At 44.3% G+C, this 22,718-nt stretch overlaps 1 protein-coding gene across 3 annotated transcripts in view; it reads right to left on the reverse strand.

The window, feature by feature from the left end:
• Positions 1-1,648: 1,648 nt before the first annotated feature.
• The window catches only part of ZMYND12 (zinc finger MYND-type containing 12), an 88,205-nt gene continuing 67,135 nt past the window's right edge, over positions 1,649-22,718 (reverse strand). For 2 of the 3 annotated variants that reach the window (XM_088453970.1, XM_088453969.1), the window contains exon 9: positions 2,980-3,068. Coding sequence is in view for 1 of the 3 variants with exons in the window: in XM_088453967.1 (XP_088310093.1) it covers positions 2,922-3,068 (147 nt within the window). In the remaining 2 variants the exon portion in view is untranslated. Of the gene's footprint in view, positions 3,069-22,718 lie in introns of all 3 variants that reach the window. The other variant, XM_088453967.1, reaches the window with a different exon arrangement.

A 22,718-nucleotide genomic window follows, 5' to 3' on the forward strand; every position in this document is an offset into this window, starting at 1 on the left:
GTACCTAAATGCCTGCACATGTTGTTACACTGGGACTGTGAAAGGTGGCTGGGAGAAGATGCTGCCCAACCGCTCAGATTGTACTTATTACAGAACTGCTGGGGAGCGTCCTCTGACTGCATCCCAATCATCCGTCATATTGGGCTGTTACCGAGCTGCTCAGCTGACGGTCACTGTCTCCCATAGAAGTACTTCAGTGCCTTTCAATTCTGTGTCCGCGTGGCAAGTCGAAATTACCAATAAGGTTATATGTAGTTGCTGAAATGGTTTGTTTTTCCAAGCAGCCACTAGCAAAATAGGGGCAGTCAAACCCTTAAAGGTAAACAAATAAACAATATAGTGGCGCTAAATTGAGTAGACAGTAATACATAAATATGGTTAAAATTATAAAAACAATTGAATAAAAAAATTATTGTTTGACATACAATATAAAATATCATATATGAGCAAGATGCCTCACCCTAGTGATGGTCCACATGAACATAGCATGTTCCTATGTATACTTCCGGATTCAATGATTAATAGAAGAATACAATGATAGTCAGTCTCCCTTGGTAATAGGACTGTTCAATAGTTAAAGTTATCAAAGCTTTCCACCGGTAGAGGGATGGTCCCGTTAGCATACGGATTCTATGTGCAGAGCTTGGAGCCCTCAGATGTTCGCGGTGTGTAGATCTGGACCAGTCCAAAAGGAGTGTAAAAATGAAGTATAAATCCAAAGTGGTAGCAGCACTTTCAATATCTAGCAAGTTGGTTCAGGCTTTAGATGAAGCTGTGGATCACTTAGTGGGTTATAGCAAATAACAACTAACGTGTTTTGCGGTGTAGTTTGACAGCTTTTTCAAAGGTGGAAATAATGTGTGCAAGGAGCCTTTATATACCCCTCTTCATCTCATTGCTCATTTACACCTGGTGTCCTCGTGGCAGCCTCGGCTGCTTCCTCCTCAGACAGTGGAGTAAGGCACTGCTGTGCCTGCTGCTGCTCCTATCTCTCTGTATGTGCGACACTTACATACAGCGCACCGAGCAGAGCGCCAAGAACAGCCCTTGCGTACGCGCCCCCCCCATTTCCTATGTTAGCACACCAATGCTAGCGGGGGCAGGCAGTAAGATGGGCAGGCTGCAGGTGACAGGTGGGCACAGTGACATTGCCGGTGCCCGGCGCCTAGTCCTGTGGTCCTATTTCATGGGGATGCCTGGAGCTGCAGCTCTACTCGCCACATTGTTAATCCGGCCCTGACCATATGAAGATGGCGCTATGATATACTTCCTAGTACTATCGCCATCTCCGGACTTCCTTGTACATGCGCAGTTCGCCCACAATGAGATCTTGCAAGATCTCAAGCATGTGCATTGGGTTCGGACAGGAGCCATGACGTAATGGGCTACGGGACTTGCTGAGATCACCGGAGGGAGGAGTTTTTACTTTCCCCCTATCTGGCGGCTAACCTGTTCATAAACATCATTACTATTACTGCTCCTTGCAAAGTTATAGCTTCTTGAAATAAGTTATTTCTTTCATGGGATCAAGGGCAGACTTTTTAAAGCAAGAAAAATACTCCGGCTACCTAGTAGCAGCCTGAAATCAATAACTAGAAGGTGCAGTGATGATCTGTTTCAATATTTAATACATAATTTAGATGCAGCAAGTTAGATAAAAGTATATGTTTAATTCATACATACACTACTACAGGAAATAATAAAACACTATCATAGTTATTATTAAACTGATAACACAATTAAACACCTCTCATACAGACAGAATTTATACTTTACAACAAAAATGTCTCTTGTCTTGTAATGATCTAAAAACGGTTCTATAAATGGCACTAAACGCCAACATAACTTCTGATGTCCTAATTATAGAGTATATGATTGCTAATGATTATATAATTTTCAAGTGTTTATACAGTTATAGGATAATATACTCTGCGGGCCTGATTCAGAGGTGGACTCAATGCCGATGTTTGCACAGATGAGCGATTATTTGCTACTGCACATGTGTGAAAAGTCCTGAAAACCCCAACGCGCATGGAGTCACCTGAGTGTATACAGAGTATACTGTTGTGTGCAGGATTTCTGGCATTAGTACTGGCGGTGCAGGATTATGGGCATTCCTGGGAGGTGACCTGAAGACGACACAACAAAAAGACCGTCTCACAGGAGTGCCAGCGCCTGGTTATGAGTGCAGATGCATTCCCAGCCACAGAAGCTATGTTTAGAGCAATTTCAGAAGGAGACACTGTGCCAGCCAAAGGCTGGTGCATGGGTCGATGATGGATGCAATGGTGCCTGATGGTGGAGTATTTAGTAGTACCGCCCGAGTTACTGTCCAAAGGCATTGAGAGTGGGAGTCTCAGGGCTTGCACAGCAGACTAGTGCACAAGGGAAAAGGCTGGCAAATAGCATTTGCATATTACCGGTACTGCGACTCTGCAAAAATTGCAACAGCGGCTGCAATAGCGTCCAACTCTGAATCAGGTATAAGCATGAAATACAATTTGCCCAGGTTACCCTTCAGTATTCCTGACTTTGTGACAAACAGCATCTTTGTTAGTCATACAGCTGTTTGTAAGGAGGTAACATCTTTGTGAGTCATACAGCTGTTTGTAAGGAGGAGGTAACATCTTTGTTAGTCATACAGCTGTTTGTAAGGAGGTGGTAACATCTTTGAGTCATACAGCTGTTTGTAAGGAGGAGGTAACATCTTTGTTAGTCATACAGCTGTTTGTAAGGAGGAGATAACATCTTTGTGAGTCATACAGCTGTTTGTAAGGAGGAGGTAACATCTTTGTTAGTCATACAGCTGTTTGTAAGGACGTGGTAACATCTTTGTGAGTCATACAGCTGTTTGTAAGGAGGAGGTAACATCTTTGTTAGTCATACAGCTGTTTGTAAGGAGGAGATAACATCTTTGTGAATCACACAGCTGTTTGTAAGGTGGAGGTAACATGTTTAGTAGATAATTTCCTTTCAATGTTCTCCAGCAGAGCTGCAATGCTGTCTGATTTATCATACTTTGGCAGTTGTTCAGTCATTTGAAGGAGTTTCTTGCCCCATTCATGTGCCTGTAAGAAAGCAAAACTACCTGTTACTGCAGACTACAGCCCATTATGCTAATTTTCTATCACAGTTCTGCTCACATATTGCGACCTTGTCTAATATTACTCTTTTTTTTTTGTATTTGTTGCACCCTAAATCCTACTCCCTGACTCACCTGATTTAGCCTTTTACAAATAGCCACTAGTCTTTCACTGAACTAATAGTTTGTATATATACACACACATTATACATTATATACAATGACAATAAAACAACTTGTTACTGGTATTTATACTTCATCGCTACATTTGGACAGATATGGTTTTTCTACTAATAAATAAAATCTATATATGGTCTAAATTACAGGGGCTCCATATAATGCAGTTGACTTTTGATCTGATAGTCATCAGCCAAATGCATTTTTTTTTTAATATACATTTTTTATAAAGTACTTTAGAAATGTGGAGGCTCAGGTCTACAACACCTAAGATTGCCCATTCTGCAGAAAGAGGGGTATAGTTCAGCAAGTAAATAGAGGCATAAAGCTGCCCGTCTCCACAAATGTTTGATTGGTGGGCAATCCCACATGCCTTGGAAAAAGGATGCTTCAAGTCGGCCACATTGCAGGAGTCAGTATTAGTGATGCCAATAAAAAAGCAATGGTGGGGGGAGGAATAGCTTCTATGAAAGATATTCAGGAACATCTCTCTACTGGAACTAGCAGTAATGACGGAGCATTAAGAATTATTTCTAACACAAGAAGTACTTCTGTTCTATCTGGCCCCACTTCATCACTCCAGCGATCTATTTACCCTTCACAGGACTTGTTTCTTTACTTCAGTGGCTTGTTCCGCTGTATCCTTTACCAGTTACTTTGTTGATTCTCTCTTGCTGAAAATGTTTTGTTTGTTTTTGTCTTTAAATATCAATTATTAATGTTTTGATATGTGAATTGTTGCAAATGTGCTAATTGTCATAGGACATATATCCTTGCTATATAAAATAGTTTTAGTAACAAGTTTTAGTTCTATATTTCTACTATGTACTGTTTTAGACCATTTTTCTCCCTTCCTTCCCTCCACATACCTCCTTTCCTTTTTTTACCCCCCTCTCCCTTATGTTTTACCTATATTGACCTTTTTTAGGTGACACGTTTTCTTTCCCACCATTAAGGGAAGGTTTTTGATATTTCAGAATTATCTGACTAGTTGGGGACCAGGCTCTCCTTGTCATTTTTTTTCATACCACTGACACCATGCACCCTATCGTAAATGCTCTTGTTGTCTATTTATTTCTATTTGTAGCGGTCCTTATTAAGGACCTCATTTGCAAGGTTTCTGCCCTTTTGGAAATCCTTCTCTTTTCTATTTACTCTTTCTAATTTTTTCTCAATGCTCTTTATATTTATCCTTATTCTATATTTTTTTCTTCCCCCTGGGGTGGGCCGTTGATGCCCTTCCTGCAATTTTTTGGCTGTTATACATATCGCTACTCGGGAATTTTGTTTATACTCTACCATGGCCCTCAAATTACTATCTATAAATGTTATCGGGCTTAATTCACCCAGAAAACGAACTGTGGTCCTGGGCACCTGTAGGAGATAGAAAGCAGATATCGTTTTCTACAAGAGACTAATTTCACTGGTTTTCATTCTCACCTTCAAGGTAAGTAAATTACCCAGACCTTGTTTGCATCTGCAGATTGTAAGAAAAGGGGGTTGCTATTTTAATTCACCGTAATATCCCATTTGTGCACACTTAAACGATAGCTGATACAGAGGGACGCTATGTTATAGTACAGAGGTTCTTATTTTTTAATTCTTTGTTCCAACAATTAGGTAGAGTTGCACAGGGTCACATAATCTTGGGAGGGGACTTTAATACTGTTCATGACCCTCTCTTGGATAAGTCTGGTTCCCCTAAAAAGAAGAAAGAAGCAACAGCATCTAGTGCCTCTCTCACCCTTATATCCTCCCTCAAACAGCTTAATTTGTGTGACTCTTGCCGCCTTTGCCACTCTTCCCGGTAGAGACATTTCTCTGCACGACATCAACACTACTCCCGCATTGATATGATTCACATTTCTCAATCAAATACGACAATAGTTAGTGATGCTGGAATTACTCCGTTTACATAGACCAACCATGCAGGGGTTTATATTTTGTCAGATATATATAGGGCTCCACGTGGGACTCGTAAATGGCGTTTAGACGATTCTCTTTTGTTGCATCCCTCTACTCTTTTGGAAACTATAAGTGCTTTGTTGCCTTATATTGAGGAAAATGCATCCCCTGATCTCTCACATGGAATAATCTGGGAGGCCCATAAGGCCCCCATTCGACGCCATTTAATGGCAAAGGCTTCTGCAATTCGCAAAAGGGCAGCCCAAGAAATTCTGTCTTTAGATTCCCAAATCGCCACTCTTTTGGCCCAACATAAATGCTCCCCCAGGGATTCTCTTCCTTCTCAGATAGAATGTCTGATAGGGCAGCTGAATGCCCTTTTGTCACGTCGGGCTGCAGCTATTTTACAGAAACTACACCAGCGGGTTTATGACAAAGCTGATAAAATTGATACTCTTTTAGCCAATAAGTTGAGGCGTAAGCAGGCTTCGAGTACGATAGACAAATTTTATTCCCACAAACTAGGAGCCCTTACATATGACCCTGCGGTGATGGTGGAGGAGTTTAGAGACTTCTATAGCTCTCTCTATAACTTACCAGAACCCCCCCTTTCTTCTTCCACTGGTACTGAGGGAGTACAGTACGTTTATATCTTTCCAATATTCCTTTACCATGTGTATCAGAATCCCAGCTTTCTGTGCTTAATGAGGAGATTTCACTAGAGGGGACGACGTCTGCTATTAAGTCCATGCGGTCCTCAGCTGCCCCGGGTCCAGGCGGCTTCACAGATCAGTACTATAAATCATATGTGAAGGAGCTCACTTCGCATCTTACCTCTCTTTTCAACAATATTTTGGATGGCGTATCCTTTGCACCAGCTTCCATGCTAGCTGATATCGTGGTAATTCCAAAACCTGACAGAGACCCTACACAGTGCTCTAATTATAGGCCAATCTCATTGCTAAATGTAGACCTTAAAATGTATGCAAAAATTTTGGCTAACCGTTTAGCCTCCCTTCTTACCCATTCAAGTCACCCATATCAGGTAGTCTTTATTCCAGGAGGTCAGGCCTAGAAGAGCCATCGACCTGATTCACTCTATTCATACTCAGAAGTTACCCTCTCTAATTATGGAATTAGATGCTGTGAAGGCATTCGATTGTATTTCCTGGGTTTTGTTTTTGGGGTGCTTCAGAAAATGGGGTTTTCCAGAAAATATTTAGATGATATTTTACCCCCATATCGAACCCCCACTGCTACAGTCTCTGTCAATCGCACCACTTATTCCCCTTTTGGCATTGCCAACAGTACCAGTCAAGGATGCTCGCTTTCCCCTTTGCTCTAGTCATGGAACCTCTGGCAGCAAGGATTCGCCACACTCCAGACATTGTCGGTATAAAAGCTGGTTCCTCAAAGCATAAAATTTCATTATATGTGGATGACGTTATAATATCTCTTGGGAACCCAGCTCAATCGTTGCAGCCTCTCCTCGCTGAAATTGACCTTTATTCCGGTTATTCAGGCTACAACATTAATACGAGTAAAACAGAAGTGCTTGACTTCTATATTCCTGGGTCAACAAAACTCTTTCTGGAGACATCTTTCCCATTTAACTGGCAAAAACAAAAAATCAAATATCTAGGTATCTTCTTAACACATCGCCACCACCAGTTATTCCAGGCGACTTTTCCCCGTAGTTTAGACCAGATAAAGTCAGACTTGAATTCTTGGTCTGGTCACTTTATTTCATGGATAGGCAGAGTGAACTCTGTAAAAATGAATGTTCTCCCTCGGATACTCTAACTTTTTCAGACTCTCCCAATTTTTATTCCTCTCTATGTTTTTACATTTTTACAGTTCCATACCTCACGATTTATTTGTGCAAACAAACATCCTTGGGTACGATTGAAATTACTGCCACATCCTACACATAGTGGGGGGTTGGGTATATCTGATTTTAAATGATATTATTTAGCCACGCAACTTGCTCAATGTGTGCAGTGGTGTAACCCTGGTGCTGGGAAGGTCTGGGTTGCTATTGAGGCTGCTGAATTGGGTCTTTCCGCGGTATCCTCTCTCCTCTGGCTTCCGGGACCACGTCGACCTAAGAACATCACCTCTCATCAGATTGTTTCCAGCTCGCTATTTATGTGGGATTATGCTAATAGAAAAATTGCTCTGGCCCCCAGCCCTTCTCCTGTTATTCTAATTTTTCACAATCCCGATATCCCTCCGGGTATAAACAAGACTTTTTTTTATCCATCGAAGGAAAGGAACATTTTCTATTTAAATCATATCACTAAAGATTTGAGTTTTCCCCAGTTCTCTCAGATCCAGGAGGATCCAATTTTTGCAACTTAGGCATTTCCACTCAAAAGTGAAACACCTTCTAATTAATAGACCCCTATACAACTTCGAGGCTTTATGCTTGAGACGCTCCTCAACCAGAGGTTTAATTTTCTCCCTATATACAATGCCTGTTGTGGAGCTGTCTCCACAATGTGATTCTCATGAAAGGGCTTGAGAGGTGGATTTGGGTACCTCCTTAGATTATGAGGAATAGGCCGAGGTTTGGGATAATGCTGCCTCTAGCTCAATTTGTGTTAAAATTAGGGGTGTGCACCGGCCACTTTTCGTGTTTTGTGTTTTGGTTTTGGATCTGGATCTTTCTTCGTGTTTTAGATCTGGATTGGTTTTGCCAAAACCACCCTTCCGTGTTTTGGGTTCTGGGTTTTGTGTTTTGGATCTGTATTTTTTTGAAAAAGCATAAAAACAGCTAAAATCACAGAATTTGTAGGTTTTTCTGCTCCTATGCTATTATTAACCTCAATAACCTTAATTTCCACTCATTTCCAGTCTATTCTGAACACCTCACACCTCACAATAGTGTTTTTATGTCCAAAAGGTTGCACCGAGGTAGCTGGATGACTATGCTACGCGACACGAGTGGGCGGCACAAACACGTGACCCATCTAGGCGTGAAACTGCAGTGGCAGACAGGATGGCAGTTTGAAAAACTAGGCCCCAAACTGTACATAATGCAAAGAAAAAAAAGAGGTGCAAGATGGAATTGTCCTTGGGCCCTCCCATTCACCCTTATGTTGTATAAACAGGACATGCACACTTTAACAAACCAATCATTTCAGCGCCAGGGTCTGCCACACAACTGTGGCTGAAATGATTGGTTCGTTTGGGCCCCCACAAAACAAGCTGGCAATTAATCTGTCCCTGCACAAACTGGCTCTACGGAGGCAAGATGTCATCCTCATCCTCCTCATCCACCGATTCCTCACCCTCTTCAGTGTGTACATCCTCATCCTCACAGAGTATTAATTCGTCCCTGCTGGAACCACAGGTCCCTCTGTACGTTCTGGAGGCTGGTCTCCCTGGAAGAGTTGCTAATTCATTTTATGAACATCATCTTCTCCACATTTTGTGGAAGCAACCTCCTACGCCTTTCGCTGACAAGGTTCCCGGCTGCACTAAACACTCTTTCGGAGTACACACTGGAGGGGGGGCAACTCAGGTAAAATAGAGCCAGTTTGTACAGGGACCTCCAAATTGCTTCTTTTTCCTGCCAGTACAGGTACGGACTGTCTGACATGCCTACTTGGATGCTGTCACCGATGTAATCCTTTAACAGACAGACGCACGCTTGTCGCTGCTGCTTTGAGGATGCAAGTGCGGCTACAGCCCACACAATTCACAAAGACAGAAAAAAAAAAAGAATATTTTTATTGTTTGTGGAGCGCACTTTGAGGGTTACACCACCCTTTAACAGACAGACGCACGCTTGTCGCTGCTGCTTTAAGGATGCAGGTGCGGCTACAGCCCACACATTTCACAAAGACCGAAAAAAAAAGAACAATATTTTAATTGTTTGTGTAGCACACTTTGAGGGTGTCACCACCCTTTAACAGACAGACGCACGCTTGTCGCTGCTGCTTTAAGGATGCAGGTGCGGCTACAGCCCACACATTTCACAAAGACAGAAAAAAAAGAACAATATTTTAATTGTTTGTGTAGCACACTTTGAGGGTGTCACCACCCTTTAACAGACAGACGCACGCTTGTCGCTGCTGCTTTGAGGATGCTGGTGGAATCTAGACGGGATTTGGAACCGAGGACACACTACCTCCATCAATTGTCTAAATCCCACTGCACTAATGGCGGATACCGGACGCACGTCTAACACCAACATAGCAGTCAAGGCCTCAGTTATACGTTTTGCTTCAGGATGACTGCTGTCGTACTTCATCCTCATCGCTAGGGACTGTTGGAGGGTCAATTGTTTAGTAAAAGTAGTGATGTTCCTACTTCCTCTCTGGGATGATGAACAACTCCCAGCAGCAGCAACAGCACTAGGAGGAAGTGGTTCTTGATCTTTCCCTATTTTATTTTTATCGGAGAAAGTTTGGTCCTCCATTTATGTTATATTGATATATACGTGCGGCTAAAGCGCACACAAACACAGAAAATATTTTTTTATTTTTGCTGGAGAGTAGTGCACTTTGTGGGTTACACCACCCTTTAAGAAATGAGCCAGCCGGCTCTTTACTTATGGGACACAGGTGCACGCTTGGCGCTGCTCCTTTGTTGATGCACGTGCAGCCACAGTGCACACAAGTCACAAACAGAAAATATATATTTTTTTGTTTTGGAGTGTACTTTGGGGGTTACAGAACCCTTTAACGGTCAAGCCAGCCGGCCCTTTACTTATGACACAGGCGCACGCTTGGCACTACTTTGTTGATGCACGTGCGGCTACTGCGCACACAATTCACAAACACAGAAAATAATTTTTTTTTTGGTTTGGACTGGAGTGTACTTTGGGGGTTACAGCACCCTTTAACGGTCAAGCCAGCCGGCCCTTTACTTATGACACAGGCACACGCTTGGCACTACTTTGTTGATGCACGTGCGGCTACTGCGCACACAATTCACAAACACAGAAAATAATTTTTTTTTGGTTTGGACTGGAGTGTACTTTCGGGGGTTACAGCACCCTTTAACGGTCAAGCCAGCCGGCCCTTTACTTATGACACAGGCGCACGCTTGGCACTACTTTGTTGATGCACGTGCGGCTACTGCGCACACAATTCACAAACACAGAAAATAATTTTTTTTTTGGTTTGGACTGGAGTGTACTTTCGGGGGTTACAGCACCCTTAACGGTCAAGCCAGCCGGCCCTTTACTTATGACACAGGCGCACGCTTGGCACTACTTTGTTGATGCACGTGCGGCTACTGCGCACACAATTCACAAACACAGAAAATAATTTTTTTTTTGGTTTGGACTGGAGTGTACTTTGGGGGTTACAGCACCCTTTAACGGTCAAGCCAGCCGGCCCTTTACTTATGACACAGGCGCACGCTTGGCACTACTTTGTTGATGCACGTGCGGCTACTGCGCACACAATTCACAAACACAGAAAATAATTTTTTTTTGGTTTGGATTGGAGTGTACTTTCGGGGGTTACAGCACCCTTTAACGGTCAAGCCAGCCGGCCCTTTACTTATGACACAGGCGCACGCTTGGCACCACTTTGTTGATGCACGTGCGGCTACTGCGCACACAATTCACAAACACAGAAAATAATTTTTTTTTTGGTTTGGACTGGAGTGTACTTTGGGGGTTACAGCACCCTTTAACGGTCAAGCCAGCCGGCCCTTTACTTATGACACAGGCGCACGCTTGGCACTACTTTGTTGATGCACATGCGGCTACTGCGCACACAATTCACAAACACAGAAAATATATTATTTTTTTAGCACTTGGGGGGAGCACCCCTGATGGACAGAGCACCCCCTGGACAACACTACAGCACCCCTTTAGGACTGGGACACTGCACAGGACTTTGGAGTGGACACAGCCCCTATGGAGAACTGACTGCACAACACAGTCCAGCCAGCCCCTATGGACTTTGAAGTAGTGGACACAGCCCTTATTAACAACAGCAGCACAGCACAACACAGCCAGCCCCTATGGACTTTGAAGTAGTGGACAACAGCAGCACTACATTACACTACACAGCCCTAACTCCCACCCTCCCTCTTCACTGTCCACAGCCGAGTGAGAAAATGGCGCCGACGCGGGTACCTTATATAGGATCCAAAACCCGCGAGACTCGGAAGGCGGGATGATGACGTTTTGCCTCGATTTCAGATCCGAGTCAGGCGGGAAAAGTCGAGCCTGACTCGGATCGGACTCGGATCGGGGGGGCTCGGGGGGGTTCGGATTTCAGAAATCCGAACCCGCTCACCCCTAGTTAAAATCAAAGCAAATACATACAAGCTATTATATAGATGGTACTATGGAGCTCATTTAGACCCACTCACTAAGATGCAAATGCTTGCTGCTGCCGATGGTATGCAGTATGTATGCATTGTGTGTATGCATCGCAGTGCGCGTGCACATACCTTAGCGAAGGTTCACAATGCATCCGCTCGCTGCGCATAGACAGCCCAGCAGAGTGAGTGACAGGGGAATCCCTTTGTAGGGGCTGGCCATTAAAAACGGGGGAGTGGAGGTGCAAACGCAGACGTGCCTGAGCATCTCAACGCTGTTTTAAAGGTGTTTATAATGATAAGACAGCATCATAGTACACGTCACCTGGCTTGTTTTTATACTGAAGTGCTCCCAGTGCTTGCGGCAGGTTATGGTCAACCTCAAGCACTGTGATTGCATCCGATGTTATCCCATGTACAGATGGTTGCATACACTTCCTGCACATGATGGGCACAAGTGGGCGTCTTAAGACAGGCTGGTAGGTGTCTGGATACACTATGTGATCGCTCTCTAAGAAATACTGGGCGTGCTAATGCATTGCTGTGCGATTGCACTGCCTAAACAATTTGCATACACATCGTGAAAGCGGCTCTGAATCAGCTCCAATGTTCCCTCTTGATTGAGCAAAATGTATTCTGGTACATCAGATAGGTGCTGGAGAGGTTGTGCCGCTGAGGGCACCTTTCTCCACATCTGGTGGACTTGTCCTAAAATAGTAGGTCTTTGGAAGGAAGTAATTTACTCACTATACCTATCCCTTATGATCCTAAGTATATTCTTCTCCCTTTAGACCTTCCTACGCTGACTAGGCACCAAAACAAATTGATGCGCCATATTGTTAATGCAACAAAGGGTCAGCTAGCTTCGTATTGGAAAATGCTTGATTCTCCCTCTATGCAGACAATTCTATCTCGCATTTGGTATACTTATCGCATGGAATATATGACTAGTATTATTAACCATTCTTCTAAATCTTTTGCTAAAATTTGGAGCCCATGGTTAGCTTCTCAATCTGTTCCCTCCCCTTTCGCCCTGTGACAGCCATTTATATTGGCATATGTATAAGTATCTGTGTATATTTACAGGATATGTATACGTATATATGTAGTTACTTATTTTCAGTTTAGGGATCCACCCCAGGGATCGTTCCTTTGACCCCTTTTTTCCTTTTCTCTTCTCCTTCTCTTCTTTCCTATTCTCTTCTTTATCCCTTTCCTGTTTTTTTGTTCGGTCTACTTTACTGTTGTGTATGCTGAATTTTTTTTGTTTTATTTCCTGTGTTAAATTGTAAAAATGGATCACAATCTCTGTTTTCATTTCAGAAGGAACAGGCCTTTTATGGTTGATAATCATTTGTATAAGTGAGATTTAGATTATTATGATCTCTGTTATTCATTGTGATCCTTCTTATAAAAAAATATATAAAAAATAAATAACAAAAAAAGAATTATTTCTAACAATTGGTGGGGGAAGACATCCAGTCAGTGGCCAGTTTTGGTAGTAGCGTATTAATAAAAGAGTAAAGACATTTATAATGTTTAGAAATTATTCTACCAGCAAACATAGGAGTAAATAGTAGGAGATCAAGGTATTCTTCTGGGTATAGTGTACTGCCTGTTTATATTCAATATTCTTTTATTAATTGTCCCATGTCAAAAAAATAGGACAAATTAAATTATCGCAAGCAACATATAGAATACATACACATTGCACATCTTAGGTGTTAACTGTACACTCTATACAGTCACATAGCTAAACACAGAAACAGATCAAGGCACCAAAAAAAAAAAATATATATATATCTCCTCGCCCCCTCCCCCCAACTCCCTGCCCAAGCCAAACAAACTGCAAAATGGACACAGTAGATGAATCTAATGGTGCGTATCCACTACGCGACCTTACTGAACGATTGCACGATTACGACATCGTAAATGTGCAATCGCTCAGTAATCAGCCGTAAATCATGGCATTTAAGTGTCAGAAACGACCAGCGATGTGCGTGCCCACTGGTCAGTTTTGACATCTATCATCGATCATGTCAGGTTCAGCATGTACGGGGATGATGGATGTGCCTACACTGAATGACTGAACGTTCAGTGTAGGCACATCACAGACTATGAAATGACAGCACAATTACAATGTCGTAATGGTGCTCTCGTTTCTCCATCTATTAATGGATACACACCTTTACTCTGACAAATTTGTATAATATTTCAAATTAATCCACTTATACCAGATTTTATCAAACTTGGATTACGCTTGTCTGACCAAATATGCATACTTCTCATGGGTCAGGGTGGTATTAACTAACCATATCTATAATTTAAACACTCGACCTTCCTGGGCCATCTACGTATGGGCTATGCATACTTTAGCCAGGCTGCATAGATTCACAATATATTGTTTAGTGTGCCCAACCCGGCCCATTTTCATCAACTATGCCCAGTAAACACACATTTGCTGATAAAACAGCCCACGGGATGTAATGTATACGATATTTAATGAACATAAGCTAGTAGACATATCATGTTTGGTACCATTCTAAATCACTGTTTATATGCAGATTTCTGGTTCGACCCACAAGGAAATCGCATCATGCGTTCACAAGATATGAACTATATGAAATTAGTGGTTAGAATGTAAAGCTGTATGAAGTGTTTTTACTAGTTTAAACCAGTTCTTCAGCGGGAAAACCACACAAAGCAACATCTGAGGAACTGGGACATACCCTTAGTGACAACATATGAACTGTCCTATGAACCACAGCGTACTATAAAGACCAAGAACCAATGGAATTATGTTTGTCTACATTGTTGTTATCTGTGATCTGTAAAGTATATATCCCAACATACAGCCATTCTTCTTGGATGACCACAGGCTTCCGGACTGATGACTGTATGCTGGGACCAGTGTGCATGTATATGTATTGGGCTGTATCTTATTTTCTGTATTTAATTGCCTTTGCGCTAATTGTGCTAGATCAAAGCGTGTACTTTTCTTTTTGAATGCAATACGAATTTTTGTGCTTTGGAACCACAATTATTGTCTGGACAGCGATTATTTCTCTCTAGCAATGTAAGGGTATTCATAAAAGGTTCAAATGGGGGAGCTTGTAGCTGCTTAAGAACCAAAGACAGATCCCATGGTGCTACTGGTGGGACTAAAGGAGGCTGAACTCGCAGAACTCCCTGAAAAAAGATTCTAACATCTGGTAATGAAGCAATCTTTCTCTGGAACCAGACTGTCAATGCAGAAACCTGAACTCTCAAAGTGGCCAGGCGGAGACCAAGGTCTAAAACCGTAAACACCTTAGGATCATACTTTCTGTGGTAAACCATTGACCAAAAGAATATCAAACCCTAATAGATGCGGGCAGAGGCAGGCTTCCATACTCTAAGCATCGTTTGAATCACAGAGCCGCATTTAGATTTTAATCACTTTAGCTCTTAAGATGGAAAATTCAAGAGCCATGCCATCAAAGCCAGACGAGGTAAGTATGGATGCCAGCAGGGACCCCGTGTTAACAGATCCTGCCATAAAGGAAAAGGATACGGACTGTCTATGGATAGATTCTGTATGTCATTGAACCAATGACGTCTGGGCCAAGCTGGAGCTACTAGTAATACTGTTTCGCCTTCCTGCTTCAATTTTCTGAGGACTCTTGGGAGGAGGGAAATTGGAGGAAAGATTTACACCAGCTTGAGGTCCCATCTTAATGCCAGGTGTCCAGGAATGCTGCTGATGGGGCTCTGGACCTGGACCCCTACCAGAGGATCTTGTGGTTGTGATGTGATGCCATGAGGTCTACATCTGGTAGACCCCTTTTGTTCCCCAAGAGCTGAAACACTCCCAGGTGGACAGACTAATCTCCGGCATGTACTGTATGTCCTAACGACTTAGGAAGTCTGCTTCCCAATTGAGGACTCCCGGTATGTATATTGCCTAGATGGCCGGAAGATGACATTCTGCCCAAATCAGAACCTTTGTCACTTCCTTCATGACTTTGCGTGCCTCCCTGATGATTGCGATAGGCCACTGTAGTCATGTTGTCAGCCTGGATCTGGACTGGTTGTAGGTCCTGTGCCTTTATAAGTGCTTTGTATAATGCTCGCAGCTCCAGAATGTTTATTGGCAGATGATTTTCCTGATTTGTCCATCTTCCCTGAAAGGTGTGATGACTTGTCACTGCCCCCTATGCGCGAAGACTGGCGTCCGTGGTGAGAAGCACCCAACTTGGAATCCAGAATGGGTGACCTTTGTCCAGATGATCATTTTTCAGGCACCACAAGAGGGAGAGACGAACCTCTGGAGTGAGAAGGATCCTCTGGAACTTTATTAGCTGATACTGAACATTCCACCTGGGGAGAATCAATTTTTGCAGAGGCCTGGAATGAAACTGAGCATACTCCACCATGTCGAAGATGGATACCATTGATCCCAGGACCTGCTTCGCTGATACAATGGATACCATTCGCTTGAGTAACAGTTTGCATACTTGCAATAGGGCCGCAATCTGGTCCTTTGGGAGAAACACCCTTTGTACCTGAAAATCCAGAAGTGCTCCCAGATGTATCATCTGCTGTGTTGGAGAAAGAGAGGATTTCTTCCAATTGATGATCCAGCCGTGATTTTGTAGACAGACTATGGTCAGCTGAAGATGGCGTTGTAAAACAAATGGAGTTTGTGCCAATATCAGATATGGTAGTATTCTAATTCCTTGATGCCTGAGATAGGCCATCATGACTGCCATTATCTTGGTAAATACCCAGGGGGGCGTTGATAGAGCAAAGGGCAGTGCCTGAAATTAATAATGTTGTTCTAGGACAGCAATCGTAGAAATTGTTGGTGGGATGGCGTAATAGGAGCATGCAGATACGCATCCTGAATGTCTAGGGAAACCATAAAATCCTCAGGCTTCATTGACAAAATAATTGACCGGAGAGTTTCCATACAGAAATTGTTGAGGGGTTTTAGATTTAGAATAGGGTGATGAGACCCATTTGGTTTCTGAACCAAAAATAGATTGGAATAACAACCCCTTCCTTGTTGCAACACAGGAACCGGGATTATTACCCCTGCCTGCAGCAGAGAGTGAATGGCCTTCTGAAGGGCCAAGGCCTTGACCGCACCTGATGGAGGATCTGTAAAAAAAACCCCGCCCCATGAGGCCCGCCCCATCAGGCCGGGGGTTTGTCCTCCGGCTTAGAAGAAGGACGTCTGGCCGGCCCAGACCTCTTAGTTTGTCGCCTGGATGTACTGCAAAAACTAGACGGCTTGGAGGAAGATTGTTCCGAAAAGAAAACTGCCTAGATTTTATCGTACCTGTAGATGGCAGACCTGCAGACTTTGAAGCTGCCAGAGTAGCTATTATCTTATCTAACTCTGCTCCGAACAGTATATTTTTATAGAAAGGTAAGGTTTCCAGAGCCTTCTTTCCAGGATCATAACCAAAGGATCCTGCACTCCACTACTAAAACTGCTAATGCTTTAAAAGCTAAAATTTCAGCATCTACTGCAGCTCCTAACAAATACCATCTACTGCAGCTCCTCACAAATAGGCTGCTTCTCGTATGTGGGAGATATACATCATCTGGTAGCATCTGGTAGAGAGTCTTCCAATGCCTCCGTCCATTCTTCAACAGCTTTGGCTAACCAGGCTCCAGCCATAGCTGGACGAGTAACAGCTCCCGATTATGAAAATATTGCCTTAAGACATGTTTCAATTTTCCTATCTGTAGAATCCTTAAGAGAAGATGCTGACGGAATAAGCAACGTAGCATTTCTGACTAAGGGCTCGATTCAGACCCGCTCGCTAGATGCGTTTGCACGCAGCGAAAGTATGCAAATCTGCGATCGCACGGCAAAGCATTAGCACGCCCACTATGTCTTGGCGTGTGATCGCGTTGTGTATGTAGACACCCAGCAGCCTGTCTTAGGACGCCCATTTATACACATCATCTCCAGAATGTGTATGTAACATCAGTAACATCGAGTACCATCGGAAGCGATCGCAGCACTTGTGGCTGACCATACCCTACTGCAAGCACTGCAAGTGCTTCAATGTGACTTTCAACCGTGTGACAAGTACCGAAGCTGCATCTTAATTATGCACGCCTCTGAAATGGCATTAAGATGCTCAGGGACGCATGCGTTCGCACCACCACTCCACCGTTTTCATCGACCAACCCATGTCACCACCCACAAACGGCGTGTCCTGTGACTCATTCTAGCAAGCTGTCTATGCGCAGAGAGTGAACGCTTCCCGATCGTATGGACTAGTTCGCGCACTGCGATGCGTACGCATGTGCAGATTGCAAACATCGGGAGGCTGCGTGCGTAACGTGAGCATCCACAGTAGGAGGTACCTCCCACTTAGTACATTCAGAAGCTGGGAAAGGATACAACGATGTTAATCATTTATTCACATAAAACCTTTTATCCGGGTTACCCCATGCCTCTTCCATAAGCTCAGTGAGCTGCTCAGATTTAGGAAACTCCGTTTTGGCCACCTTCCGGTGTTTAAACACTGGAGCCTTCTTACTATGGGTTGGTTCATCATCCTGAATATCTAGGATTGATTTAACCACCCTCACCAAAGAAGGAACATCCACTGTGTACAGATGGTCCTCCTCTCCCGAGCTATACCCTGGAGAAGAACCCTGTGCATCATCTGATGATGCGTCTGAATCCATATGCTGAACAGACCGAAAAAAAGATAACTTTTGCTTAGGTGCCTTAGTAACTCCCGGTCTGCTTGCAACAGCTGACTTAGTCATACTCTGACTTGAGTGGGCATAAACATCTATCCAGGAAGGATGAATAGGAGGTGCAAACATAGCATGCTGTGGGTACCCCATACAAGGAGGCAGTATGGGAGTAGCCATATGATCCACAAACTACTTCATAACCTGAGACAAGGAGAACACCCAAGATGGCTCTTGTACAGGGACTGGTATACTGGACTGGTGAGGTGGTTCTTTATAAAGACAGCACACAAACCATCCTTTATAAAGTCCTGACAGGACAAGCCCGCCAAACAGGCTTTACATGAAACCAACACAGGGGCCTCCCCCTCCTGATTACCTTTACTTTTTGACATCAAGTATAAAGGTAACAATGCAATGTAATGTGACAACCTTCACAAATAAATGTGAAGTATAAAGAAAAACCCCACACACCTGCAAGGGATGAGGAGAAAAACAGTGATAGTTATAACTGACAGTCAGAAATAAAAGGCAGATTTAACACAACAGCTAGCAAATAGTCACATACAATGCATATACAAATTTAGTTGCACTGGGCTATGAATCAACTACTTAAAAATACAATGCTTGGTACGATATAGAGCACTATATACCTGACCCATGGGAGAGGTATACAGGGAAACGGAGCCAAAACCTCCTGAGACCAACAGTTACAGCAGAGCACCGATAGTGGACGGTGAGCGTCTCCTTTACACGAGGCGGTTAGAAAGAGCGACCCAGACGCGCAAAAACCTTTGAAGCGGCTGCGTCTTTTTTGGGGAAAGGAGCTGCTGTGGGAGCTCCTACCGCCCTTAAGCTGCAACAACCGGCCAGGTACGCTTGCCTTGTGGCAGCAGAAGTGTCTGCTGCCATTCCCTGGCGTCAAATGATAAGGCCCCGGTGGTCTAATGAGGATGCTCCAGGACCTGACTTCAGCGACTTCCGCTGCCTCTCCTGCGCCGGATGCAAGGACTGCCGGGCGCGATTCCCAGTAAGCGAGGAATTGCCTTACCTGACATCTCCATGTATCCAGTTGCAGTCCGGGTCCCAGCATTGCTGCTAGCAAGCTCAGCTGAGACCCGCCAAAATCACCAGCCCTGTTACTGGCGTTGCGGCCCGGCGGAGGTAGACGTTGTCTCAGTACATGTGTCTTAATTCAGATGCTTAGTACTGCCAACCCAAAAATAGAAAATAAAATAAAACATAAAATAAAAGCTCAGGATTGTCTGAGCAATCCCATTACAAAGGTGCGTCTGAAACCTGCTGCACCAAATGAACAACTGAAGGCCTGTGGCTGGGGCGGGGTATATATGAAGGAAGAACCGAGGCATCCTGGGAGCTGAAAGCTTTAACTGTATGGTGCCTGGATCTCTCCAACCACATTACCCCATGGTATCCCTGTGGATCCCTATGGACCCTGAAGAAGAAAAGCCACAGAAGACATACACTGTGACAGTACAAGTTTAATAAAACATACATGCACACACACACAAGCACACTCACACTCACTATCTCACATACTCACCTATGTATCTCTGAAGCCCATCATATCCCCTTCTCCAGTAGGAATCTATAGGGTATGTGAAAAAAAATCCATAATCACCTCCTCTTATTTGTGGATCACGTTCTCTTCTGTCCATGTAGGTATCCAAGGTCTTGGCAAAAAAACAAGCCAAAAATCCCAGACCAGTGGACATTAGTACCTAAGGACGCTACTACCCGAATGACGGCTCGACTGCTGGATTTCAGTATAGAAATCCTGGTGCTGAGTGCTCATTGGCTGAGAGAGGCGAGCCTTCCGCCTCTCAGCCAATGAACAGTTCTCACCATTGTCTTCAATGTGGTTGTGGTTCTCCAAGTACCAGCATGCGGGGGAGGCTTGCTGGGACCTGTAGTTCCACAGCAAAAGACAATATTTTTACAACTGTCAATTGTACCACACTACATAATTAACCCGATAAACCAATGCTCCAGGGGTGCCGGGGATAGCCCCGGGCTATTAGCCTAGGCCTGGGGTGCCCTGGAGAGGAAGACCCCTTTATTGGGGGGGTCCCCAGCTCCCCAGGCCTGGGCTGCCTAGTGGTCAGGGGTAATGCTTTGGCTGGGGGAACCAGTGAAAGGGTTCCCCTGGCTGTGGGATTACACCCCTGCTAGAAAAAGTTCAGTGCTTGTTCTGGAATTGACAGTGGAACCCTACACATTTTTTCCCCTTTATTTCCAGAACTAGGACCAGCTCAGCCGAGTGATGGTTGCCCCTATGTCGTTTGTCCCCTTGTATTTAGCACAACCAGTACTGGGTCTCCAAAGCCCGGGACTGGCTGTTCTTTTGGGGTGGGGGGGGGGAGCACCTCGTTTCTCTTTTTTTTGTTACACGGGTTTTCATTTTTTAAGCACAGAAGCACACTCACTGATCTGTCCGTGCTTCTGTGTCAGCCAGAATGGAGTTGTCAGTGATGGATAAGTATGTTGAGATGTGAGACTCGAATAGAAAAAGGTGTTCAATTTGAGATTTCTATTTGGGGTTCATATTGGCATCTTTTGCTGCTGATTTGCACTATTTATCGGCCGTGATGACAATACAAATCCTTAGTAAATTTTCAAGGTCCTATTGCTTTCTATGGCAAAGTGCTGCCGAGTTGTACCGATGGTGTATGTGTCTGAAAACATGTTACCATCTGATTTGCGGGTGTTCTCGGACGAGATTTAGACATCGAATGGAGCAAAGTCGGCAGTGTTTAGCCTTTAGCAAATTCTGAATATGCTTTTAATGCCCGATTTTGCCCCATTCAGTGTCATTCGACCTTAGTAAATTTCCCTATTAATTTCTTGAGTATGGGTTTCCATGTAGTCAGTGAGGTCATGAGAAGGGGATTGTCAATAATTTCACATTGGATTTTTTTTATAGCCAGTGTGACGCAGTGGGTCTCTCCCACATTCTGAGGAAAGGGTTAACCTACCTGTAGCTAGGGAGGAACCACATCCTTACCTCAATTAAGACCAGCCAAGGTATAATAACATGGTAAGTTTAGTTAGCCAGTGGAAATGTGAGGGAGAGATTACACCTTTATCAGATCTCGTTATGCTGGACAATCTGAACTATGACTGTGATGGGAATACTCTGCTTGTTTGAACTGCTGTCTCATGTAAGCTGTATTATTGTTCCTGAACTGTGTTTGCCTTATGTAAGAAGTTATTACACTGGCTCTGCCTTTTCAAGCCTGGAATAAAAAGCTTACCTGTTTGCATCATCTCAGTCTCCCATTGGTCGTCTGAACTTACCTGTTACATTGTTGTGTCAGAAGTGGGATACAGTGGGTAATGTGCCAAGGATCGTAAAGAGACCACCATGGAAGCAGTTTTGCAACAAATGTTGGACTTCTTTAAACAGCAGCAAGCAGTGCTCTGATTCGTTTATGTCATGTTTAAATGATACTAAACTGTTGTTGCTTCATCTTTCACAAACAGGGCACAAAGTTGCAAAGGAAAAATTACAGCCATGCCAGACTAAGGTCAAATACTTGGGACACTGTCTAACCCAGGGGCTAAGACACTTGACAACGGACAGAATTCAGGCCATACAGACCATGACCCTGCCGCAAAACCAGCAGCAAATCTGTACCTTCTTGGGCATGTGTGGATACTGCAGGACGTGGATCCCAGGTTTTTCTATTTTGGCATTACCATTGCAGGACTTAGGGCCTGATTCAGACCCACTCGCGAGCGGCTGTCCGCTCGCAAGTGGGTCGATGTTATGGACTGAGCATGCGCACGACGGAGGGAGCTCCGTCGTGCGCATGCGCCAGACGCGACGAGCGAAGGAAAGTCCTTCGCTCGTTGTGTCCGATCAAAGGGGGCGTGCTGTCAATGTTGATTGACAGCACGCCCCCTTTGGTGGGCGTGCCGGGGGCGTGCCTCCCTGACGGGGGCGTTCCCACGGGAACGCCTCCCGTCAGAAGCCGGCCCACTGACATCACTAGTGATGTCAGTGGGAGTGATTTTGGCTCTGATAGAGCCAAAATCACTCCGGAGCTTGCGGTTGAAAACCTCAACCGCAGGCTCCGGCTCGCAATTTCGATGGTCGAGACCATCGCGGCCATCACAAAGCACGCTCGTATAGCCTGTGGGTGGTGACCCACAGCTATACGAGCGTCCAGGAGGACGCTCCATGAAAATGGAGCCCGGCCCTCATTCAGAGCGTGCGCTCTGCTCAGAGCGTACGGCTCTGAATGAGGGCCTTAGTGTCATCCTCAAAACTCAACCGTGTCACACACACACAGAGGAAACAGAGCAGGCTTTCCTTAACCTTAAGGATAGTCTGACAAGAGCACCTGCCTTGGGATTACCAGATTATGAAAAACCCTTTGAGTTATATTGTCTGGAAGCTGATGGCTGCGCAGCAGGTGTCCTCACACAGAAACATGGTGATGCTAGCAGACCTGTAGCATACTACAGTGCACAATTGGACACTGTGGCAAGATCACTACCGACGTGTTTAAGAAGTGTAGCTGCAACTGCTCTTCTG

The sequence above is a fragment of the Taudactylus pleione genome, unplaced genomic scaffold, assembly GCF_031769625.1.
Source record: "Taudactylus pleione unplaced genomic scaffold, aTauple2 ptg000604l, whole genome shotgun sequence".
Classification (NCBI taxonomy): Eukaryota; Metazoa; Chordata; class Amphibia; order Anura; family Myobatrachidae; genus Taudactylus; species Taudactylus pleione.